Genomic DNA, 26,671 nt, shown 5'->3' on the forward strand with positions numbered 1-26,671 from the left:
GGCTGTTTCCCATCATGGCCGGCTTTTCATCTCGTGAGCGCCGCCATCTTGAATTTTCAATTAGGCTCCTGACTGGCTGAAATTTGTCGCGGCCATCTTGGATTTGGAGAATAATAGAATACATTGTTCTCTAAACAATAGCCTATTGTCTTTCTCGGCTCCTGATTGGTTACGGCCCATATAAGCGTGCATTACTACTTACTTTAAAGTGAATGAAATACATGTCTTCGAAATTGAATTATTTTGCACCCAAAAAGACACCGCAACATTCCCCTAAATCAACTAAGTACGCATTTAAGCATTGCACAAAACTATTTGAGTGTTTTAAAGACGAAAGATTAATGTGGTTTTGCATGCGACGTTCTCTAACTTATTTAATAAAATGGTGCTTCAAATGACGATTTTAACGGAATTTGGTAATTTGCATTTTTCTTTGAAAAAAAAGGATATTTTGCCAAAAAAACTACCCAGTAGCTTTTGTCATGCCCTAGGCTCTCTACCGTAAAAATATCAGCCAAATCGAATTTTCGACCCTTGCAGCGAAATTATGAATTTGTCTGATTTTTACAGGCAGGCTCTCTTAATACTAAACTGCACTAATTCTCTTGATAGATCGACGAATTAACCACTTTTTCCATTGTGCTTAATGTTTTTTTAATTTCTCTAATCACACGAAACACGTTTGATTTTTCCTGTTGATCACCTGATGAATCATGAAATTTTTCTTGCACGGCTGCGCATTTTGCGTGGTAATTTACTTGGGAAGTCTTGCAGTCTTCTGACTTAATAAAGTCTGTGGCTAGTGATTGATATAATATCTACCACTAGCCACCTCCACCGCAGGGATCTAGGAAGTAATTGTTAATTATTCACCCTAAAACGTTAATGAAGTAACGTTTGGATGGGATGCTAGTCCATCGCAGGGTTCCCCCAGCATTAAATTCACCGGTACTCATTTGTACACCTGGGTTGAGGGAGGCACTGTGAGAGTAAAATGTCTTGCCCAGGAACACAACGCAATGTCCCCGGCCAGGACTCGAACCCGAAACGCTCGATCCGGAGTCGAGCGCACTAACCGATGGCTTTACAGTCATGATCGGACGTAGCTTTGCCAGTCCTTTATAAAATCTAATCCAACTTCGAAGTAATACTTACATTATCAGTTTGTTTTCTGAAATCCTAAAAGCTATCTTAAATCGTCAGTCTGTAATCAAAACACGGTTGAAAGCGCATTTTTCATTATGTCTTTGAGGCCATCGAAGGAAAGAAAAATTATCCAGCAAGGTTTTTATGTCTCCCTACCCAGTAAATTTCTTATTTGGTGCCTCTAAACATTGTTTAAAGTTTCTTCTTTCCATTTTAAGTCAAAAAGAGGTAATTTTCTGAGTGTCCATTTATGCTCCTGTACATGTCGGTAAAGAATGTTATCCTATGCTTGGAAGTCATTGCCGGCGGCCGTAGATTTCAGGAGCTATAGCCGAGAAAAATTTAGTTTGAACATTCTTAGTTTCTTTGTTATTTTGGTTGTTTTTGTAAATTTGTATATTTTAAATATTTTAACCATTCTTTTAAATTTTTTACCCTTTTATTCATGTAAATTGGTGTATTCTAAATATTTTAGCCTTTCATTAATTTTTTAATCCATTTGTAAAGAGTAGTTAACGAGGGCCACCCTAATTAACTTTTTGTTTTTACCCTCTTAAATATTGCTATTAAATGTCGGGCAAATTAACCTGCTACCAAACCACTTGCTATCATGAACGCGGAAAGAACAAAATCTCCCCAAAGACGCAGACCCCTTGTCGAGCAGTTTCGTACACCAGCAGGCCGAATGGACATTGTCACATTTTCATTGTGTTTACTGTACGACTGTTGGACCTAACCAACCAGTTTTCGTTTTCGCTGATTTTCCAGACTGCAGAAAGCTTCTGGAGTGAGATGGTCAAATCAATTAGCAACCCAAAACTCAGAAAGGACTCTTCATACGCCTTTGATGTGGCATGGGTGATTGCACTGGCACTGAATGCTACCATGGCCGATGGATTGACGTATGAGAGACTTAACAATCGGACACACGAGGAGGTTTTCCTGATCAAAAAGTGGATAAGGAACACAAACTTTGAAGGAATCACGGTAGGCATTCAAGAGAAAAAAAAGAGATAAAGCAAAGTTTCACCTTTTCCTGGGTCGATACGTCAATATCAGCTCTTAATATTTTGAACAGAAGTTCTCTCCAATACACGCAGCAAGCTTCGCGCGCCACCAACAACAAGGGGGATACGGAATATTTATAGGTAAAAAATTTAACGGGATCCAGGATATTATGGGGGAAAATTAATGGGATACGGGATATTTGGATCAGATAAAATGGGATATTGAATAGAAAATCGTTGATTTTTGTCATTCGAATAACAGCGGGTAGCAGTCTGGGATCAGACCCCCTAACGGGTCCTCGCTTTTGCAATTAATGTTTAAGTCCTAACTCATATTTTATCTGAAAACACACAAATAGGGTCGTAATTATCTTCTAAAAAAAATACAATATGCCCTGGAAAAAAACTCGGCGATGAAAAGATTTAGACTGAGAGACGAGTAAACCGGGTAAAAACCAATTTTCTGGTAAACAAATAAATTAATTAGTGAAAGGCAGATATCGTGTCTTTATATCTTTGTCTTAACAGGGCCCTGTTCGGTTTAACAAAAATAGAGAACGCATAGGAACAACCATCATCAAACAAAATAGAAGAGGTAGGCTCGATAACTTTCTTACCAAACAACAAACAGACAGGCAAGCAAACTTTATTAATGGTTCACATCGTGATTAGGAATTGGGAAGTAGGGTGGCCCTCAGGTATCACTTGTTAATCTAGCTGGGCCCGACTTAGAACAATGAATAGGCTTTATCAAGGTTAGAAGCCAGCTAGACGGTTGCGCAAAACACTTTCAACTTCCAAAAACGCAAGCCATTAATCTTTAATTTTGCTTATACATATATGCAGAATTTAACGCTCGTTACGTTCGTACTTTGCATAGTTTTGGTCACACAAAAAAAACTAATAAACAGCCCTACAGTAAGAATTCATTTTTCATTGGTCTTTACGTTTCAGGAAATGAGACCACAATTGGTCAACATCTCACCTTCTCTAACGTACTCCGCCTGTTTGAATCTCAGCGACAAAGAATATGGCAAGGTAGTAAAAACTGCTATTCTTATGGATGGTGAACAAATTGCAGTGAAAACTATAACTAAAACTTTCAGCCGTAACGTACTAAAAACGAAAGTGTTTTGTATTCCGCCAAAAATTCTCATTTGCCATTATTTTCCAGACAATAAACCGCCAACGGATCACACAGTCGAAAATCTGGAATTTATGATGATCCCGTTACCTCTTATAATAATCATGTGGCTTATGGCAGCTGTCGGAATCATCTGTTCTTTGGGTTTCCTGCATTTTAACATCAGCAAAAGAAAGAGTAGGTAAGACATTTACCGCGGAGACATTCTGATATATGTACAACAACAGAAACTAATTTGTTCAGAAGAGATTTCCAAATATTGAAAAACAGTGACATAAAACGCCTGCTGATGGAACATTTCGCAGAAAATACATGACAAAATCACTATCGATATTTTCTGCCAGAAGAGACAAAGTAAATTCTCAATTCATTGTTTAACTATTGTCTGTCCGATAGATCGGAAACCAGCTAATAGCAGAACAATTTCAGTCTTCGTCCACGAAAAAATCTGTTTTTTTTTTTCCTCTTTGCAGAATCATTAAGATGTCATCATCAAATCTGAATAATATTATTATTCTGGGATGTGTGCTTTGTTACACCTCAGTCGTTTTGCTTGGTTTAGATGCGAGGATGCTTTCTTCAGATGAATACGGAAGCAATTGCAATGTAAGATTTAACTTTTTGTCGTTTGTTTTAAAGAAGCTTCCAAATGACTATCGGCGAACTAAAGCCAAAAAGCACCTGGCCAATCATAGAAAACTCAACAATTTGTGTCTTAACACGTACCCGCCACTGCGTTTTGCTCAGCGAAACTTGCGTGTAAGGCGAAGAAAGGCCTGATTTTGCACACATATGCAATGCGGGACGGAGAACTCCTAAGCTATCTTACATAACGTTAACACATAATTTCGTCAACAGGCTCGAGCTGCAGTGCTTTCTATTGGATTTTCCTTATCATTTGGTGCCATGTTCAGCAAAACCTGGCGAGTGCACAAGATATTCACAGCTGCCACGACCAACACAAAACTGGTGAGATTGTGAACTATAGGGACACACTCACTTGGTAAAGGCTATATAGTTTAATTTCATTAACACACGTGGCAACAACTTAAGCGGGTGAGGACACCAAAACATATGCATACGCATGTTCTTGCTTGATTTCTCACCGAAATCAGCCTTATAAATAGTGTGTCGAGTTTATTAGCGTTGTTAATTAACATTCGGTGCGTGCGAATACCCTGCGTGGTGTGTACCCGATTGTACATATATATTTAAGTCGTCCGTAATTTATACGTGTGTCAGTTGCATCCGATCTTGGCTGCTATCAAGATGTCTTCGAGGAGTTCAATTAAAGTTATTTGACGTTACAAATAGCTTGTTCGCAGACAAACTGAACATGTCTGTTTACAGTTGGATTAAGCTGAAGCAGGATCATGTAGCGTACTATATAACAACTCTCTATATAGTTTGAATGAGCGACCTGAGCACACCGCGGTAGCATCTTAAACCTCTAGACAGGAGCACATGTCGCTCCTGTCAATAAGTCCTGTCTCATAAACAGTAAAGATCTGTTTGAAAAATTCCGATTTAAAATGTATGTTTGATCTCAAGTAAATGCTTCGTATCTGGAACCGTGAACGCCGGAGATTACTGTTTTCATCTAACCTCGACCAGGTGTTAAAGAGGGATGGTGTATATTCGAAGCCAACCTTTCATTCAAGAGCATACGGTATCAAAATTTCGGCAGTGGAAGGTGTGGAAATGTCCATGACATCTTGCCTTTTATGTTTATCTCAGGCCATCAAGGATCTTCACCTGCTTGGTATTGTGGCAGGTTTGCTAGCTGTTGATGTGGTGTTCTTGTCATACTGGATTGCCACTGATCCGCTCCAAGCCGATATACTGACATTTAAGCATATGGTGAGACATTTACAATCCTCTTTACTTACTTTAATATCTGCAAGATCGCCTTTTGAATCATTGAATGTTCCAAATTAAAGAGACTCCATCAAAACAACTTCTCTTTTCTCGACACACGCGTTTTATGCTTCTCGTATTTACCACGGCGCACTAAATGTTACACATATTGTGCGTCTTAAACGTAATATATATTAGTCTTAAACAAATACGAGCGGAGCCATTCTAGTTTCTATGAGGGCTAGAATATCTTAAGTTTTCAAATATTTTCGCTTGCGCACGATTGGTTTAAACACGTCACATGACTGAATAGCTAAAACTGTGGAATATCCGAGAAAAATTCAACAAATTTCTAAACCGCGCGTGTTGCGAAAAAAAATATTTGAAGGATAATACATACAATAGCCCCCATTTGGCACAGAAATATGCTCGGATATTTGTCCTTGGACATTATCTCTTCCTGAAAGCTCACAGTTTTCCTCGAGTGCTATCTACGCTCTCGGAAAACTGTTTGCCTCTCGGAACAGATACTGTCCGCGGACAAATATCCGAGCATATTTCCGCGCTAAAGGGAGATTATTGTTTATTTAAGTCAATGTCATAAAGGAAGAGAACGCATTAAAAACGTTTCCGATAGTTTTAGATAGCGCTTGTTACGACACTCAAAATATCTTTAAAGCCGCTCTATGCAAAATAGCTATAATCTTGGATTATCTATCTGCAGATCCGAAAGAGCGAGGACATTATTATCATCCCTGTGTTATACCAGTGCACGTGTCAATACAAAACGTATTTCCTGGGCGTTTTATTCGCCTACAAAGGCATCCTTCTGTTATTTGGTCTTTTCTTGGCCTGGGAGACACGTAATGTTAGCATTCCTGCTCTAAATGACTCCAGGTACATCGGGATGTCGGTTTATAATGTGGCCGTGCTGTCTATCATTGGTGCTATTGTGGCTTTTGCTATGGATGGCTCGGTACATTATGAAGCTCTATATGCCATTTCGTCACTGTGTCTGATCGTGTGCACCAGCGTTACTCTCTTACTCGTGTTTGTGCCAAAGGTAAGAATTTAGTTCAGTTCTGGCCCTCTCTCTTTCACGCAACGCTGAAGCATATTTTTGCGTGACAGAGAGAGAGATCCAAAACTGGACTAGCAAGGATTAAATCTGAAAGTTAGCCACAAAATAAGAACAACACCTCGGGTAAATTAAATGTTCCATCTTTTGGTGCAACAGAAGAATCGCTGCTTATATTTTTGTGATTGTCTGTGAAAAGTGTACGATTAAAAGATGAAAGATTACTTAGTTAACAAAATATAAAACTTCATTCGATGTTCTGTTTCTTTTCTTTTTTTTTTTTTTTTTTTTACTTTTAGATTTACCAGTTTAACAAGAGGGACGAGGCAGTGAATGCCTGTGTTAACCTCGACCTAATAGAGGGGCAGACTTCATCCTGTAAAGCAACACAAACTGATTGGGATATCCCAGAAAGCGCAGGTAAAAAAACAAAACTCTCACCAGCAATGAGATTTTTCCTTAATTTACTCTCTTCTGAGCGTAGGCTCAACGCAAACCCTCATGATACAAATCTTGTCCCAAAATATCGATTACTTTTAGCAATGGGCGAGGATGAGTGGAAATTGATGGTGGTATAAATGAAGGTTGGTGGAGTTAAAGATACCTGAGAGGCTTCCGAAATTTCTAATCGAATCGAAATATTTTTGTTTCTTCGCTAGGAGCCGAGCCTATGACTTTCCAGGCAACAGTGCATTGTTCTACCACTGAGTTACAGCATATTCACGGAGAGTAGGCCTTTGAACAATAAAATAAAAAATAGCGATAGCGTAGGGGTAATGAACGTAACGTCTTATCATATAAAAAAGATCTGACTGTAAGCTTAACCGGCCATTCTATTTTACATCTGCCAACCCAACTTGGCATTCTTACCCTCCCTTTTAGGAATTCCTGGAAACCCCTTTCGTAGAGAGAATAGTGAAAATCCCATTTCCTCATGGAAAACCAGGCCATTGCATTGGAAACCCCTCGAGAACGCCAAAGTTCTAAGAGGAAACCCCACATCAGCTTCTAAATTAAGTAATACCCCCGCGGACATGCAATAATACATTACATCACATTTCGTCGTGAGGGATTTCCAGGGAGCGGTGCACATTTAAATTGGAATGACCATAGCTTGAAGCGACTAGAGCCATATTGTTACTCCATCAGGATGCTAGTACCACATTGGCCGAGGTAAACCCGCAGTATGTCTGCCAAATATAACCATGAAAACTTGTCGGTACCCATTTCCCATTTATGTTTTTTTGAGATTTTGAGGCAATTTTAGAGGTTAGAATGCCTTCTTTCCCTCTAACTTGTAGTAATTCATGAATTACTTTAGTTACCCAAGTTAGCAATTAGCCAATCAGAAGCCATGACTACTGTCCTGGTTTCCTGCGATATCCAGTCATTCAGTTGACCTAATATCAACGGGCGTCTGGCCGTATTTGGTCAGTTAAATTCGTAATCGAACTTCTATGGCACGCTTTGCTAGCACATCAGGTTCCTTTGGCTTCGCCATTTTATAATTAAATCTTACCTACCCCAATTTGGAATAACTCCCCCAGACGATATCAAGTCACTGACCTGATATGATCGGATAGGTATTTACAAGTATCGCCAAATTCTAGTATGGTAAATACCTAGTCGTTTCTTTCCAGTACGCGTCGGCGGCATACATCAGTATCGACTACATTAGTATTGAATTGTATGGAGAAGCAACCATTGGGGCCTATGTCGATGACCGTTGAATAGTGGCAAGGGTTTTTCCAAAATCAGCAAGTGACGCTTTCCATTTGTAATTCAATATCCCGAAATTGTTTTAGGGTGATGAGAGACTGAAAACTGGTAAATTTGGCAAATGGTGAGGAAATTTCCGCCGTTCCGTTCCGGACGGAGAAAGAGAACTACCTCTAGAGGTAGTCTATAATTTTCGAATGGATTTTCTGTAAAATTACCGTTCCATTAGACTGTCGACCAAAAATTTCAGGCTTTTTTGGCGAAATGGTAAGCACCCTTTATTTCGATGTGTGAGAACGAGTAATGAAGATAAATAATGTGATATCAGTTGTTGATGAGAATTATATATTCCATTGGAAGGCAAACGTAATCACACACGATTGGTCTAAACGCGTCAAGTGACTGAATATGGCCCAGCCAAAAATCGGAAATATCCGATCGAGTGATATTCTCCAGTTTTGAAAAGATCCCACATGTTGCTAAAAATATTTGATGGATAATAATCACAACAGCTTCTATTTGACTTTAAATATATGCTCGGATATTTGTTCCTGAACATTATCTGTTCCCCAGAGCTCACAGTTTTCCATGACTGAGCTTCGCTCTCGGAAAACTGTTAGACTGTTCACAGCCCTCTGTTTTCTCGTATTTTTATTCGATCGTTGACAGCGAGGCTGTGAACAGTCTATAGAAAACTGTTTGCTTCTCGAAACAGATAATGTCCACAGACGAATATCATCCGTGAATATTTTCGCGCCAAATGATCATGATGTTTTATACTGATCGGGATGTTTCCTTTACTGTCTGTATCTACAATTTTAGTTGAACCTTATACGCAAGTTAAATTGGTGATTCTTGGTAAATTTGACTGATGAAGACTTCGAGATCAGTAGTCTCACAGGCGGCTAGATTTAATTTAGAGAATAGTCTTGCCGTTCTTGATAATTAAATTTTGAATAAAGGATTAGGTGTGGTTCATCTCTGGCCCGATAGGTCAATTCTTATGAGAAAATTCTTTGTTTTATCCGTTGATGTTTTAAGTTAATTTAACTGTAACTTACTTTTACATGACATCATAACGTCCCATACCTAAATGTTAATTAAGTAAAAGTGAGTTTCTTTAGAGCGGTTTTCGTTTGAGCGTCAAAAAGTAATTGGTTTTGCGTCAGCTACGCTGTGCAATTGGCTGTAAAAACTCGCGCCACTTTTTCATCCAATCAGATGAAATCAAAACCAATCGTGACTCGTTCACACGCGTTTTCCCGCGCTTTGCGTCAGCTACATGTAATTACTTTGGGCTTTGATTGGTTCACTGGATTGTCTGCGTATTTTGTGATTGGCCAGAGTGATTACTTTGGTTTTGATTAACGAAAACCGCTTCGATGAAATAATATTTTCATCAAAATATCTTCTCTAGTAGGCCAGTTTACTTTTATTAAGTTGAAATTAATGTAAGTAAATGGTTGTAAGACTGTCGCGAGGTTGAAGCATACATATATGAATACCGCTTGTAACGCTGTGATTGTTTAGAAGAAAGAAACTTAATTATAAGATAGGAGGTGTGAAAGAAGGGAAGCAGATAAAAAGAGTGGAAGGGGCATTAGAGAGGTTTTCAAATAAGTGTCCATACACAGAAAAAACTGAACACAAAGTAAACCTGTTATAGTAGAAGTCACCTTTAGTTTTCGTCTTAATTCTGACTAGAAAATAGCCTCAGTTTTTTCTAAACCAATCAGTATTAACATTGTAAAGTTAGACCAAAGCCATAACGGATTACTGTCGGCACTCAAGTGAAAACCACTCTGGCCCAGAACTAACATGCAGGAGATGTCTAAGGGCTGTAAAGTAAAAGAACGATATTAAATAAGTCTGAAAGTTCAACTGAGTTGTGTTTTGACAACTGGAAAGCCTCCACCGAGTGAGTGGAGATCCCTATCCTCCAAACGCAGTAACCCTGGCAAGCGCCTGAAACATGCATTATCGCTCAATTAACAGGCCATTACAATTTAAGGAGCGGGGTGCATGGAGCGGGAGGGGGGATGTAGATATTTTTGGTAAAGTGTGGTAATGGTGATACATTCGGCAATTTATAAGAGCTGGAAAATAAAGTGAGAGCTCAGCAGGATGTTTTCTCCGGCTAAAAGAAAATACCAGGACATATATCCCAAGTTTATTTGCGAGATTTTTTTTTCTGGTTCATCAACTACTTGCATGGTATTTAGGGGGATCGCTTTGCTTTGCAGCGAAAATTTGGAATTATAACGAATGCACACACACTCTTTATTTGTGTAAACCATCAGAATATTACATATATTACTCTAGACGAAAGCACGGCCTAAGAATTGTGCCCTATTGAACTTATGGGATTTAGAGTACATATGAGAACAAAATAAATGTAGTCAAAGGGTTGCTGATGATACAGCAGAGGTTGCCTGATAAATTCAAAGTACAAATGCGGCTTGATGGCATAGCCGCAACTGTACTAAAAAGGTCAAATGAATTCGCCCCCAAACTCACAAGCTTTCACTTCACAACTATCTAAGTTAATCTGATCGGAAAACGGCAGTTGTAGCATTTGAGAAATTCACTGCGTCGAGTCAAAAAAACATTGAATTTTTTTTCAAAAGCTCTAAAACAATGAACTGTACAAGTATGGAGACAAGGGACCTAAAGGACATGAATGAAGCAAAATAGTTTTTAGATTACGATTAAGAGCCAGAAGCGCAAAACATTGTGTCACAGACTTCTTATTATTCTTGGGTTCAACTTTTAAACGCGCTGCTTCATCTACAATAGAGGCATTACGTTTTTCTTTTTTTTTTCAAAATTGACTGAAATCTAAAAAAACCCCAAAGTCATGACCATTCAACACAGGTGAAATTATTATACATAATTTACAACTTCTTTGAATGTACAATCCCGTCAACCATGTTACGTGTTTATCTGCATCTGTGATAGCAGGACTGCCGGCATACCATAGATAATTTACACTGTAAGTGCACGCACTCGGAATTATATTAATTCACTAGGAACGGTACACTGAAATACACTCATAACTAGCTACATGTATATAAATTAGATTTTGCGCACAAGTTTTTGATTCCTTGTCGAATCTTAACTCTAACATAATAGCTTACTTGACATTTGAGGACGGACGCGGATCAAGATCTATTTCTTGGTAAAATCTGTCGGCTCTGATTCGATCGAATGTGACAAAACCAATTCAAGAAGGGGCATTACAATGTTTATGACTGACTTCATGTATGCATCACGCCGAGCTTTATAGCGCTTCCTTCCATTTGTTCTTTATGCGTCTACGAAACGGCGAGGCTAAGAATCAAATTCAACAAAACACAAGACAACAAAGATCTACCTAAACGTTACTATTTAACAATTAGACCCGTAGCCCTTGAGGGCTACGGGTCAATAGCCCATGAGGCGAAGCCGAATGGGCTATTGACCCGTGGCCCTTGAGGGCGAAGGGTCTAATTGTTTTAGTATCACCCAACTAGTCGGACAGAAAAGGCAATAATAAAGTTAGTAAATGCAAGTTGAAGAAACATTTATTTGGGAATAAAACGAAAGAAAGCGTCACGCTCGATTGCGCCAATTTCGCTACTCGAGGACTATTACTAATAGTCCTCTAGTAGCGTAGCCAATCAAAATGCAGGATTTGCATTAGTCCACCAGTTGGGTAATACTAAAAGTAATTATCACCCACGACGCGCGCGATTATTTTCAAACCTCCTAACCATTACTCAGCATTGTTTTATGACCAGACGTCTCTCTTTCTTTCGCCTAAATTCTTGTGCTTCTTTTTCTTCTTTTCCCTTTCCCCCGGCATGTGTAGTGATCCCAATCTAACCGGTCTTCCCATAGCGGGCATCCCGCCAATACCACCTCCGTTCCCCGGGGGAACATTGTTGTTCAACGTTCCGCTCGATCCCCCGGTAACCGGAAATCCGAGCTGTGGACGCGTTTAACCCGAGGGAGATGACTCTCGCTTGTCGCATCGTTCAAATTTGGCGTTCTCAGCTAATAACCGGTCAGCTCTTTTAGGTTTAAAATGACTTGACGCGTAATCTTCATGAGAGCTCCGCGACAAATGCTGAAGAAAACGATCCTCGCTTGGCTCCTCAGGATACCCCCCTAAGGGTCCATTGACAACTTGTCCCTGGTTATTGACCTAGGGTCTGTTAACAGGCGATTTCAGGCCCCGGGGTGGGGTGCTTCCACCCGGCATAATCCCAGGGGTAGGAAGCGTTGTATTTGTAATGACTAGCTCAGGGATGTTCCACTTGCCGGCTTCTTCATCCCACGTGCTCTCCGATCGAACCTTATCGATGTTGTAATAATTACAGTCGCTTCGTATACATGGCTGGATCTTGTCCAACATCTGTTGTTGAAGCTTGATAATTTGCTCCTGCTTTCGAATCGTTTCTAAGTAATCTTCGCGATCGCGTTCAAATTCAGTCTGCAGATCGTCTATCTCGGATTGTGCGGATTTCAATTTTTCTTCCATCTGGTTAATAACATAATCCTTCACTCTGATCTCATCTTGCAAATTGTCCTAAACTTTGACCATTATACCATCATCGTCCATCTTCTTCGCCGTCTTCGCCAGTTTTTCTCTTTCCGACAAAGCATAGGTCTTCCTCGCCTTTCTTTTCTTTATCAATTTCTGATCATTTTTCTTCTCACCGCCAACAAACTTTTCCTGAAGTTCCCGCAGCCTTTTTATCGACGCATCATTGAGAAGACTTTGACTTAGGAAGTGTACATCTTCCAACCCTGGTATAGAGTTTTTGACCTTTTGAACACCCTTGATAGCCTTGTCTTGGACAGTTTGCAACATGCTCTGATCTTTGCTCGAGATTTACAATTCGCCCTTAAATCCAGGCAATGTTTTGATGCCAAAAATATTTTTGTGGCGTCCATTACAACACTATCAGATAGAATTACTTTGTCCCAGTCATAAGTGTCCTTTGGTATTTCACTCTTGGACCACACAACTGACTAAGTCCGCGTCACCCAAGACTGATGTATGACCTCAATGGAAATATAATTCTGGTTCAGTTTATCTACAGATGTCCTTACAATCTGGCAGACCATACATCCTCTGGCCATGAATTCTACTCTGCCTCAACGGATATCCTTGAAAACGTTTCACAAGTACTCAAGGACGAGTTTCCTGTTAAGGCATTTTATAGAACTACACGCTCTAAAGATCTGCTTGACTTCGTTGTCACACATATTGGGCGAGGACAAAACTTTTTAGAACTGGCTGCAGACATCGCTTCGATGAACTTTAAGGCATTTGTACGTAACAACAAAGGAAGGATAGATTCGAACACTTTCTATGAACGGGTAATGTATTCTTTTCTAAGCAATGAACAGCTAATGCACATGGCTCTTTCCTTTTTTTAACAATATCGAATATCGTGGTTTTCAACTCGTTTTTCATTGGGTTTCTAAACCCACCCACCTGACCAGGATAAGATGCTGTGGTTAGGTAAGAGCTGCATGAATAATTAATGAGTTTGGGAATCTAATATCAAAATCCCCTTTCCACTTTTATCACATGTTTTCAGCTGGTTTATCCGCATTTATGCTAACAAAAACTGTAAAGCTTGACGTAAACATAAACCTAGCTGCTGCTACACGCTTCGTTGACAAAAGACATCTTCTAGATCAGCTAAGGTTAGTCAAATATTGGGATTAAACGATGGTATAGGGCCTACTCTGCGACCTAAAGTCGCCGTAACTTTAAGCCACTTTGGGCGATTTAAGACGATTTTAGGCGACTTAAGGCGATTTTAGGCGACTTAACGCGACTTTAGGCGACTTAAGACGACTTTTAAAGGCGACTTAAGGCGACTTTTAAAGGCGACTTAAGGCGACTTTAGGTGACTTTAGGCGACTTAAGGCGACTTTAGGTCCCAGAGTAGGCCTGGTATAAATTGTAGTAATCAACCGCTTTACTATCGCAGGTCTTGCCGCTAAGTTTTATGGGCGCAAAATTCCAGGACTGACTTTATCTAAAAATGTCTAATGTAAACTTGCTTTAAAATCTCCTTAAAGGAGGCGGCCGAAAAGCAACATACCATATGGAGTATTTTCTTTTTAAATATGCATTTTTGGCTTTAATGGATGTTTTGCAGTTGTAACTAGAAGAATAAATTGAGGCATGTAGAGAAGAAAGAATTGAATTTCTCCTTTGGTGGTATATTAGACAATGCAAAACCCGAAATGAAATTTTCCTTTTTCCTTTGGTGTAGAAGTTTAGTCGAAGGCATTTCTGAGGTGAGGAAAACTTTCGCCGTTCTTACAAAACATTTTATTTGCCGAAATTTAGAGATCCACACGACAGAAAACTTTAATGGATAACTACAAGCCACGACCATAATGAGGATAATAGAATTGGTTTTTCACAATCTTTTAGTGTGGAGGTTGTATGATAGTTTTGGGAAAACTAAATTACTGTTTGGAAAACAGCTCAAAAGGAGTTGTTAGGAAAAAAGCAATTTCCGACTGCTGCGTTTTTTGTCTCAAAGTTCATGAACAGCTGGTTTCAGCGGACCCTAACTTTGAAGATAAAAAAGCCAAACTTGTACTTTGCTGAAATAAGTAAGCTGAAACAGCGAACCGACGTTGGCGTAGTTAACGGTCTGCATAAGTACGATACTTTGAGTTGAAGAAAGAAGATAATTTCGCAACGTTTTGTATTATTTTTGAGTAAAGAAGCATGCTACAATTTTGTTAATATTTGATCAAACACCGGTTTAATTTAGGAACAGGAATAAATTATCGAGCTCCTTTTTCTTGTTGTCAAGAAATGATGAGCAGGTCTTTATGAAAAGGAGGGACTGCAACGAGGTTTTCAATGTAGAGGCCTCGGAAATTAGGGTTTTACTTCCTTCGCTATGTCAAAAAGTAAAAATCGATAAAACGGGTGTCTCAATTTTTTAAAGCTTGTGTTACAGCCGCCCACCCCGAAAAAAGAAATTGGAGAGAGCGGCTCCCTACTTATTTTGCTTTCGCGGTGTTTGTGCGATTAATTGGACAGCTGAAAAGTTTATAACGTCCGGTCCTTTCGCGCTACGGCGTTTTAATTTCAAACTCTTGCCTCTTGCAGTATAAATTTGTTTTCAAATGATTTAGTTTGACAAGAGTACAAACACGGAGTATTTGAGAGGTAGTCAGTTGACATAACGGTCTAATTAAACAGAAATATGGTTAGCATTTAATTGCACCAAGAAAAACGTTGTCAACGTTTTGAACACTATTTTCAGATGGAAAAGGAAATTCTTTTCGGCATTTCAAATTATTTGCATAAGTTTGCTAAGTTAATCGTGTTATTGTATATCATATTTGCTGATCTAGGTCTGGTGACAATTTTTTCTGAAGACACTTCGACAAAAGTAACCTATAGTGAATGGAAATTCAAACTTACACTAAAAAGATATTCAGCAGCAACTTCGTATGTTCTATCTTTCTCATATCATCTGTTTTTAAAACATTTGACAATAAAAATAAACGGTAAAAGTTTGCGACGTTTCGACCGCTCTTCGGTCATTATCAAGCAAGATGTAAGAAGTAAAATTTGCACAGATGTATATAGCTACAAAGAGGTAAGAATGTCTGAAAATTATTAATGAAGTAAAAATATGTAAAAAGTATGTAAAAGAATTTACAAAGTAGTGCTTAGAACAATAAAAAACATGTAAAACTAATTAATAATAATAATAAAAAAAGATTATTTAAAAACTTTTGCACGAATAGAGTCAGATTTTACATTGAGACTTGGTCTCAGTTCATGAATAAAAAACATTTCAAAAATAAGACAGTCAAACTTGGTTGTACATTTCTTTAAAATCGAAAAGTTATTAGTAAGATCTTTAGGGGCCAAAGAATGTTCCTCGCGAAAATGTTTTCCAATTGATGACGATGGGTTTTTGTGCTCATCGACGCGTTGGTGCAAGTGCGGGCGCGTAAAACCAACATAGCCTGCATCGCACAGGTCACATTTAAAATGGTACACGAGGGACTGTTGGTTAACGACTGGCGGCTTGACTTCACGTGATTTCAGGTCTCGCTCAATCTTGTGGCTGATGAAAACAGGTTGGATGGTGGTGTTTGTTTTCGTGCTAAGATCTTTCAGTTGCGTGCGAAGAAAATCAGCTGAAGCTTGGTCTTTGAATGGTAGGACAATCCGAACGGGCTCTGAACTGTTGTTGTCAGTCGGTGAAGGAACGGGTTGCTCAGAAACTTTGATGGCAATAAAACGTGTTATGGTTGAATTAATTAAGTCATCTGGGTATTCAAGACGGGAGAACAACAACTTGAGACGATCGCATTCTTCGGAGAAGTAGGTCCAGTTAGAAGAAAGTCGAAACGCACGATCCAGCATAGTTTTTAGTAGGCCGCGTTTATAACGATCGTCAACATGACTCTTGTAGTGTAACAAGAAACCAGAGTTTGTGGGCTTCACATAAACCTTTGTCTCAACGTGGTTGGATTTGTCGAGCAATTGCGTTCCAAGGAAAGGAAGCATGCGGTCATTTTCTATCTCCATTGTGAACTTAATAGAGGAGTGGCAATCGTTCAGAGTCTCCAGAAAGTTGTTGGCTGATGCTTGGTTAGGCATGATGGTCAGTGTGTCGTCGACATACCTTCTGTAGTAGCTGGGCATCTTTCCTTCACGATCCAGGGTTTCCTCAGTGCTACACATAAAGACATTGGCGAGCAGGGGTCCAAGCGGGGAGCCCATGGCGACACCGTCGGTCTGTTCATAAAGTTGACCGTTAAATAGGAAAAGTTGATCTTTTGTTGCCCCTTCTAGGAGATGGATTAGGTCCTGTTTGCTGAGATTAAGGTGGTGCGTTTGATTAAACCAGTCATTAGCACTGAGGAAACCCTGGATCGAGAAGGAAAGATGCCCAGCTACTACAGAAGGTATGTCGACGACACACTGACCATCATGCCTAACCAAGCATCAGCCAACAACTTTCTGGAGACTCTGAACGATTGCCACTCCTCTATTAAGTTCACAATGGAGATAGAAAATGACCGCATGCTTCCTTTCCTTGGAACGCAATTGCTCGACAAATCCAACCACGTTGAGACAAAGGTTTATGTGAAGCCCACAAACTCTGGTTTCTTGTTACACTACAAGAGTCATGTTGACGATCGTTATAAACGCGGCCTACTAAAAACTATGCTGGATCGTGCGTTTCGACTTTCTTCTAACTGGACCTACTTCTCCGAAGAATGCGATCGTCTCAAGTTGTTGTTCTCCCGTCTTGAATACCCAGATGACTTAATTAATTCAACCATAACACGTTTTATTGCCATCAAAGTTTCTGAGCAACCCGTTCCTTCACCGACTGACAACAACAGTTCAGAGCCCGTTCGGATTGTCCTACCATTCAAAGACCAAGCTTCAGCTGATTTTCTTCGCACGCAACTGAAAGATCTTAGCACGAAAACAAACACCACCATCCAACCTGTTTTCATCAGCCACAAGATTGAGCGAGACCTGAAATCACGTGAAGTCAAGCCGCCAGTCGTTAACCAACAGTCCCTTGTGTACCATTTTAAATGTGACCTGTGCGATGCAGGTTATGTTGGTTTTACGCGCCCGCACTTGCACCAACGCGTCGATGAGCACAAAAACCCATCGTCATCGATTGGAAAACATTTTCGCGAGGAACATTCTTTGGCCCCTAAAGATCTTACTAATAACTTTTCGATTTTAAAGAAATGTACAACCAAGTTTGACTGTCTTATTTTTGAAATGTTTTTTATTCGTGAACTGAGAAGTCTCAATGTACAATCTGACTCTATTCGTGCAAAAGTTTTTAAATAATCTTTTTTTATTATTATTATTAATTAGTTTTACATGTTTTTTATTGTTCTAAGCACTACTTTGTAAATTCTTTTACATACTTTTTACATATTTTTACTTCATTAATAATTTTCACACATTCTAACCTCTTTGTAGCTATATATATCTATGCAAATTTTACTTCTTACATCTTGCTTGATAATGACCGAAGAGCGGTCGAAACGTCGTAAACTTTTACCGTTTATTTTTATTGTCAAATGTTTTCAAAAAAACCCTTACTGATAAGCATCTGTTTTTAGAGGTATATACTTTGGGGAAAATGCATTCTCGTTTAAACATTATAAATAATTAAACGGGAAAAAAAAGGCAACAGCGGACTTTTTCCGTGCTTACATAGCCCCAACTAAACACTCGAGGAGTTGTGAGAATTCGAGACAGTTATGCTTCTCGGTTTTCCTCGGCTCTACATTATTCCAACCCTAAGCCCCCACCCCCTCGTGTTCAGACGAGACTGTATAAACAAGGAAACGGTCCTCTGTTGCTTAAGGTAAAGGTAAGGTAAAGGTAAAATCTTTATTTAGACACTGTATTTCCTTCAGGACTTAACAATATTGAATTAAATTAGTCTAACTACCTAACTAATAAATCACTAATAACTACGATAAGAGAAATGATAAAAAACCTGCCTGGGAGGCCGTGTATAAAAGCAAAATAAAACTTATATAAGACGACCATCAAAATCATAATTCTTCAACTTAGATTCAAATTCATCAAGAGACGGTGACTGACGAATATCCAAGCGTAAATTCCACAATACAGCTCCGCTGTAGGACAGACTTCTATTACAATAATTAGTGCGGGGCTGTGGAATGGCAGGCGAACAGTCACTATCTCTTAAGTTATAGGTTAAGGTATCGAAACGAAGACAAAGTGCGTACTAAGATAGTCCGGAACCATATTATTTACAATCTTATACATCATTATTGATTTATCAACAAGGCGTTGACGGTCTAGTTTAACCCAGTTTACCATTCGCAACAATTCATCAGTACTACGATCGTAATTTCAAAAAGTTATGACACGTGCAGCACGATTTTATAATTTTTGTAGCTTTTGAGAAAGACTCTTAGAACAGGATCCCCACACCGAGCTGCAGTAATTGAGATGCGATTGGACTAATGAATTGTAGATGGAAAGTAGAGTCTTATATCGGACCGAATACCTAATACGTTTAATGGCCCTAATACCAGAAGCAATCTTTTTAGAAAGCTCGTTGACATGACACTCCCAAGTAAGATTTTCATCAATGTGTACACCTAAGGATTTTACAGTCCAGACCTGCTTTATCGGAAACTGGTTAATTGTGGCAGTGGCATTCGCTGTAGAATTTAATAACCTTTGCTTAGAAGCAATCAGTAGGAATTCTGTCTTTGTCATATTTAAAGTTAGTTTGTTGGCTGCAAGCCACACACGAGTTCTCTCCAAATCAAGATTAATACAATTATTCATTTCATCAACATCAGTACCAGCAAAAGTAATACCAGTATCATCGGCGTAAATCCTTGGTCGGGAATGCTGGAGACAATTAGGCAGATCATTTATATATAATAGAAATAGAAGGGGTCCAAGAATCGTTCCCTGTGGAACACCACAGCGAAGGAACATCTTAGACGATTTCTTCCCTTTACTTAACACGTTTGGGTTCGGTCCTTTAAATAAGAGTACAACCATTGATTTGTGGAACTCTGAATACCATAAGCTTGTAATTTCGAAAGAAGAATAGTATGGTTCACAGTATCGAAGGCCCTCTTAAGATCTAAAAATACAACGGCATTAATGAAACCACGATCGCTGTTTAAAGACCAGTTATCAGTCGCTTTAATCAAAGCGGTGGCCTCATGGTTAGTACGCTCGTCTCCGGATCGAGCGGTCCGGGTTCTAGCCCTGGCCGGGGACATTGTGTTGTGTTCTTGGGCACTGAGACACTTTACTCTCACAGTGCCTCTCTCCACCCAGGTGTATAAATGGGTACCGGCGAACTTAATGCTGGAGGAAACCCTGCGATGGACTAGCATCCCATCCAGGGGGAGTTGAAATACTCCTAGTCGCTTCATGCTACAGAAACCGGGATAAGCTCCGGCCTGATGCGCCACTTGGCTGTATGCAGCCTTTATCTACCTTTACCTTAATCAAAGCAGTAACTGTAGAATGAAGCGAGCGGAAACCAGATTGGTCTCTACTGAGAAGATCGTTGTCGTTTAGAAATGATACAACTGATCATGAATAATCCGCTCGAAAACCTTGGCCACAACCGGGATAATCGATATCGGTCGATAATTAGAAGGATCACTCCTACTTCCAACTGTCTTAAAAAGAAGCGTGATTCTTGCACTCCTCCATTCGTCGGGAAAAATGCCAGTGTCGATCGATTGATTGAATATCAGAGCGACTGACCCAGCGATTAAATCTGGATATTCCCTTAGCAGTCTGGCTTACACAGAATCAAGACCTGTCGCCTTTCTCTTGCATAAGTTATTTAGGTGGGACAAAACGTGCAATTGAGTTACCAGTTACACGCTGGAAACTAAAACAACTGCTGGTTTGGTCAACAAAATCATCGAAGGAGGTGCCCACTTCTTCTATATCCCTGGACAGTTCGGGACCGATTTCTGCGAAAAATTTATTAAAAACCTTTGCGATCTCGGTTGAATTAGTTATTCTCCCTCCATTGAGCTCATAACAAGCTCATTAATTGCAGCTTTACCCGATTTGCGAAGTGTCACCTCATTGATAGTTTCCCATGTCTCGCAGGAATTTCCATTGTAAGTTTCAAAGGTTTTATAACAGTAGGACTTTTTTACAGTCTTGATAGCATTGTACACTTCATTAGGCAACTTCTTAAAATTAATCCAATCACTTGGATCGCCTGTCCGCAAAGCCTTGATTTTAAGACGATCTCTCCGATACAACAAATTCTTAAGCCCCGCAGGGGTAATCCATGGACTTTTAGAGGCACGAACGTGTTTAGTGCTTTCATTACCTTCATGTTCCATTTCATTTTGTTTTCATTATCCATTTCTCTACGACTGTACCTATTATTTATCATTCCTGAGTTTTAACAAATCGAAATATTACGGCAATATTTCATTGCGTTTTTAAGACAATGTTCAAAGTCCCATCAAAAAACAAAAAACGTAACAAGCTAGGTAAAGACAGGTTACTTTCGAGTGTCAAAAGAGGGTCTGGATGGGGGAGGGAGTGCAAATGTCAGTTGACAGTTAAAATTTTGTCTATTTGTCAGTTGTCAGTTGAAGTTTCGGCCATTTGTCAGTTGTCTGTTAAGTGGCTGCTAATAATTCACTGAAGACCTAAAACCCCTCCAACATCACTTTTTTAGACGAACGGAATTAAAATTCCATTCGTCTTAAAATTCCGAAAATTTCGAAACGGTGACAAAGGGTACGGAAATTTCTAGGGAAATTTCCAGAAAATCCGGAAATTGTCGAACTTTTGAAAAGCGGACCATTCAACTGAAAATTCCGGGAATTTAAAATAGCAGCAGACCTGTCGATTATCATGTATTAAACAGATAGTTGGAGGATCAAATTGTAAATGATTAATATTAGCAGACTTAATAGAAAACTTAAAGTAAAAAATATTTCAATGAATTTCAAACGAATATCGAGGGCAAAAACCTTTGGTCTTCTGTTAGTTAATCTGTCTACAAATGCCAGTTGTTTGTTTAACTCTCGGGTATTTGTCGGTTGTTAGTTATTTTTGCCATTTGTCAGTTTTCAGGCCCCCCTCAAAATCGTGCAGGCTCCTTTTTGGCAGATGTTGAGTATTCTAATAATTGGTGAATTTTAATTAAAAGTCTTTCTTTAGTTTATTTTTTGCCATTTGTCATTTGTCAGTTAATCCCGTCCAGAACCTGTCAAAATCGTGCAGGTTCCTTTGTGGCAGATGTTGAGTATTCTAATTGGTGAATTAAGTCTTCCTTTAGTCTATTAGCGACTGACACAGCTTCAGTCAAACTAGAACGAACGAAGACTAACTCAGTATCAACTTGCCCTCTGACATTGATTATAAGGTACAGTAGACTATTTCACATATATCTCAGATAACTCTTCCCTCTTCCCTGAGTATTTGTCCCGGCTTAGACGTCAACGCTTACTATGGGCTATCCCAGCGTCACTTGGCACTCACCTAAATTTTTACTCCTTAACTCAGACAGACTTTCAAAGTCAGAAAATAATCTGAGCAAAATAACTGCAATTTTTAAAGTTCGCTGACGGAGAGGGACATTAGGCTTTGCGGTGTTGATCCTTTCTAATGCGATGATGCAAGGTGAATAAATTCCCAACTTGCGGTGTTGCGGTGATCTCAAACTCTTCGGTGTGCGATGTTTGTGTTTTTCACGCTACGGTGTTCGGTGAGATGAAATTATTTGCGGTGCTGCGGTTTCTTGTTTGACCTTTTTAGACCAAAATTTAGCGTGTGCTTATTTTGTGGAAAATTGTTGAGATATAAAAGCACTATGTCCTTATTTAGTAGTATCATGTTTAGTCTTAGTTCTAGTTTTACACCTTAATTGTAGTCTTCAGTTTTTAGCTTTTATTACTTCTGTATTTTAGAAATTTAATGTATATTTTAGACTTTTATTCTTTATAGGGCACTTCTAGAAACAGCCTCTAGGTGATTGGAGGCTTTCCATTTATTATTTATTTATAAGAGGGAACGTTTAAATCATGGGGCTAAAAATATATGTTGCGGTGACGGTATATCGTGAACTTTTCTTGCGGTGATGCAGTGTTCGTTAATTTCTTTTTCTGTTTTTTTTTTTTTTTTGTTTCTGTTTTTGTTTTTTGTTTTTTTGTTTTGTTTTGTTTTTTTTTTGCGGTGTTCTGGTGTTCAGAGCATGAGTTTCGAGCATACAATTAATTAACAGTTAGATTATACGCTCGGAATTTCTATGAGGTGACAGTTGAATTCTAAGTAACTTTCTTTTAAATTAGCGATTTCCAATTGTTGCTATATAAATTAAGTAGTATTTAACTTCACGCTGACCAAAATTGCGCGCGGATTGACTTGTTGTTGGAAAACTCCCAGCTGTTTACCTGCGCTAACAGTTAATTTTCAAAATATTAAGGTTTTTTAATCTGAGTTGCATGACGATCAATGTCCTTTTGGGGGGTTGAATTATCCAGTGATATTTCTTAATCCTCAAAACATCGGAGAAACAAGAAAGTATTGCCACGACAATGTGAAGATGTCCAGCCACAGCGCGCTAATTAACAATTAGACTACGAACCCGAGTTTTCAATAAGTGAAACGAGACGTAGCCGAGTTGACTTTCGCTCATAGAAAACGATGGTGAGTGGTCTAATTGTTTTAGTAGACACTATAAAGGGTTAAGGACGTACGTTCGAAAATTTTCCACTCGACAGATTTTTTTAAAAATTTTTATGAGTTACTTGTGTCAGAAATGCAAAACTTGGGCGCCACCGACTTCGTTTCAGAGATAAAGCGTGTGGAAAACTACTCTGATTTTGAAAAATTTGCGCATGTAATTCAATGTGGTCCGCAGGGTTTATAATTAAAAATATCGAAGCTGACTCGACGGAGGCAAACGATCTTAGTCATATTTTGTAGAAGTGGGTCTGTTGCGTAAATAGTTCCTAACGTTGCCAACGTTACGTTTTCACAAAACTTAACCCTTCAAGAGGCATTTAAAACTACCGCGCGGGTACACGAAGAGCTGAAAAGAACGGGATTCGATGGTGCATTCTGCAAAAAATTCAGACTTCTAATCGATCGATTTGCTTTATTTTTTTCGCTAAACGTAGAAAATCGGTAGAGGAAATGATCCACCAAAAGAAAAATAGGGGTCACCGAACGTCCACGATCGTTAAATTCGAGCAAAGCCATAGCAATGGCCATCTGCCCTATCATTATTCATTTTATTACTTAGCGCGCGTTCGATGCATGACCTTGCGTTTGAATTTGAGTGCGCAAGATGCGCATAAACAATTAGCGCGAACGTTCTTAAAGCACAAAACCTACAATTTTGAGTATTTTTGAGCCTAAGAAAAAGAATAGTTTCCAGTTTCGATCAAGAGCAGCGTGCGCTCGATCGTTAATGAATCATTAACATTCATTTTTTCTTTATTTTGAAAAACAAATAGATTCCATGTTGCCATGCGTCTGGTCATTAATAAAGCAGTTTTCTGTTTTTTTTTTTGTTTTTTTTTTTTGAGACTTATAGAACTCGGTGCGATTTTTCAGGCTTAGAACTGTACTGTTTTGAACGGCTGGGCTATTTTTTTAAGTTAACTCTCCACTGTGTCTTCCATTGTGTTTAGTCATAAATGAAGGTTGCATTGTCCTGTTGCATAGCAACAAACTTGACCCACTTTTTACCATCAATTGCATCTATCTTAAAAATAGGTCCACAATGCGAACTTGTGTGGGATTTCAGTCAAATAAGAGTTGATGCGCTATGGATAAATTAGAGAAATTGTAGCTTTACAGTGAATATTTACACATTTTGTCGTTTTGTAATGATGAACGTCGAGTAAAGGTACCGTAGAGTCCTAGTTATAAGATCCTAAGCTGCAGACAAGAAAACGGTTACATGAGAAACATGTTTGGACTTTAGTTTCCAGGAAATTCGCTCCCTTAGGGTACGGTTACACGGAGCTCTTTACCGTGGTAACTAGGGACTTTAAGATACGCTACGGTAAGGTGCTACTACGGCTACTTTGGCCGTGAGGGACTAGGCTGACAAAGGTGTTTTACCCGCCAAACTCAAATGATTTAATAGGGACTTTAAGATACGCTACGGCGAGGTGCTACTACGGCTACTTTGGCCGTGAGGGACTAGGCTGACAAAGGTGTTTTACCCGCCAAACTCAAATGATTTAATAGGGACTTTAAGATACGCTACGGCGAGGTACTACTACGGCTACTTTGGCCGTGAGGGACTAGGCTGACAACGGTGTTTTACTCGCCAAACTCAAATGATTAAGATTTTGCTGTACGGCAACGGTATGTGCAGTCTCTACGTGTCTTTACAAAAATGACTACTTTCAAGGAAACCAGAGATTATTCTACTTTCATACGAAATAGGCTTGATTAATGACAATGATTTCCTTCTCCTGTATCCGTCTTACATCTCCCAGAACTCAGATTTGCCTTTTCGAACTTGATAGAACCGCCTGTAATTCCAACCACAAAACAAAATATAAACTCTGATATAAAAAAAAGTTCGATTTCAAGACGGACAGGTTGTTCGCACGACGATTACGTGATAAGCCCGAAAATACAAAACTTTCGATTATAGTAAGATACATTTTGAACAGATAAGATACATTTTGCTACGTTCACTTGGACGACAGAGCGAACGACTTGCGAACAACTACGTCAGTTCGGTAAGTACTGTCAGACGAATACGCCAACAACTTTAGTTCAACCACCGCTGCAAAGACCAGGGTATCTTCCGGCCGGACTTAAACTTAAGTCTCCGTTGAACACACAAGAGGCGATCCAGATCGTCAAATCCACCTGTAGACGTCTGGTCAAAGCGCGGATAAACGACTGTCACAGAAGACTCAACTACTACAACAATAAACTACAACAACAACTTGACAAACTTAAACAACTGTTACCGACTAACTTACTTGACACTGTTATGACAATCGCCGACAGGCGAGCCGACAAAACCACAGACCGCGTTCGTACTGAACAAGAACGAAAACTGACGACACTTCAACGCAATAAAGACAGAAAGCGACCGAAAACTGACGATAACTGGGTAAGGAATATTTCTTCCCGTCCCTTAGACAAAACCGAGACTCACGTACTGTCCTACGGACTAAAACACTCAGTGACGCCTAAACGGATACCGACCGAGTCTATTGTATCTAGTGTTGAGGCGGTTCTGTCTCGTCAACGAGACTTATCAGAATCTGCCAAGGATAACATCAGAAGCAGAATTGCTTCCACAGTACAATCAGCCTCTATACCTGACAATAACTTGACAAAAGACGAACAACAAGCACTGAAACGACTGAAAAACGACAACAACATTGTCATACTACCAGCCGACAGAGGACGTGTCACTGTTGTTATGGACAAGACTGACTACTTTGACAAATTGGACGCACTTGTTAACGACAAACAAACTTACGAAGAACTTAAACGCGACCTGACGCCAGCACTTCAACGTAAACTTAACAGCAAAAGACTTACGCTCAAAAAGACTGACGCTATTGACACTCAACGCTACTATCGACTGAGGTGCTCAGTATCTCAACCACCGAAACTTTACGGACTACCGAAACTGCACAAGCCTGGTATACTGATGCGACCTATACTGTCATTCTGTGGGTCCCCTACGTATCAACTGTCTAAGTACTTGACGACCATACTGCAACCCCTTACTGACAAATCAAGACGCAAACTACAATCTACGCAGAACTTTATTGACGCTATTAAGACAGTACAGATACCCGACGACTACAAACTTGTGTCTTTTGATGTGAAATCACTGTTCACCAGTATTCCACTTCAATTGGCATTACAGTGTACCGAGACCGCTATACAACAATCTACTGCTAAACTACCGTTTCCAACAGAAGACATCATGGACTTACTGAACCTTTGCCTTACATCGACTTACTTTCAGTACAAAGGTAAACACTACAAACAGTTGCATGGAACAGCCATGGGGTCGCCTGTTTCTGTCGTTGTCGCAGAAATTGTGATGCAACACGTGGAGGAACGCGCCCTTGCAACTTGTCGACAAACGATACCGCTTTGGTTACGCTACGTTGACGACACCTTTACCGCCGTTCACAAAGACGAAATTGACG

At 39.4% G+C, this 26,671-nt stretch overlaps 4 protein-coding genes and 1 pseudogene across 5 annotated transcripts in view; 3 read left to right on the plus strand and 2 right to left on the minus strand.

Annotated features, from left to right (window-relative positions):
- Positions 1-3,132, plus strand: part of LOC145500817 (gamma-aminobutyric acid type B receptor subunit 1-like) — a 39,963-nt gene extending 36,831 nt beyond the window's left edge. For both annotated transcript variants that reach the window (XM_081480354.1, XM_081480353.1), the window contains 2 exons: positions 1,915-2,133; positions 2,682-3,132. In XM_081480354.1, the coding sequence (XP_081336480.1) occupies positions 1,915-2,133; positions 2,682-2,825 (363 nt within the window). In that variant the 3' untranslated portion in view covers positions 2,826-3,132. The remainder of the gene's footprint in view (positions 1-1,914; positions 2,134-2,681) is intronic.
- LOC145501723 (gamma-aminobutyric acid type B receptor subunit 2-like) lies at positions 2,890-7,197 on the plus strand. Its single transcript, XM_081481130.1, has 9 exons — positions 2,890-2,908; positions 3,108-3,191; positions 3,328-3,478; positions 3,771-3,903; positions 4,156-4,266; positions 5,035-5,157; positions 5,861-6,217; positions 6,532-6,652; positions 6,892-7,197. The coding sequence occupies exons 1-9, from the start codon at positions 2,890-2,892 to the stop codon at positions 6,963-6,965; spliced, it is 1,173 nt and encodes a 390-aa protein (XP_081337256.1). The 3' UTR covers positions 6,966-7,197.
- A 3,776-nt stretch (positions 7,198-10,973) lies between these two features.
- LOC145501725 (kinesin-like protein KIF17) lies at positions 10,974-12,806 on the minus strand (annotated as a pseudogene).
- A 2,901-nt stretch (positions 12,807-15,707) lies between these two features.
- Positions 15,708-16,733, minus strand: LOC145499748 (uncharacterized). Its single transcript, XM_081479273.1, has one exon. The coding sequence runs from the start codon at positions 16,719-16,721 to the stop codon at positions 15,708-15,710; it is 1,014 nt and encodes a 337-aa protein (XP_081335399.1). The 5' UTR covers positions 16,722-16,733.
- Positions 16,734-16,886: 153 nt separating this feature from the next.
- LOC145499749 (uncharacterized) lies at positions 16,887-17,819 on the plus strand. The gene has a single exon (XM_081479274.1). It carries the CDS (start codon positions 16,887-16,889, stop codon positions 17,817-17,819), a length of 933 nt encoding a protein of 310 aa, XP_081335400.1.
- The last annotated feature ends 8,852 nt before the right edge of the window (positions 17,820-26,671 follow it).

The sequence above is a fragment of the Orbicella franksi genome, chromosome 10 (assembly GCF_964199315.1).
Source record: "Orbicella franksi chromosome 10, jaOrbFran1.1, whole genome shotgun sequence".
NCBI classification, from domain to species: Eukaryota; Metazoa; Cnidaria; class Anthozoa; order Scleractinia; family Merulinidae; genus Orbicella; species Orbicella franksi.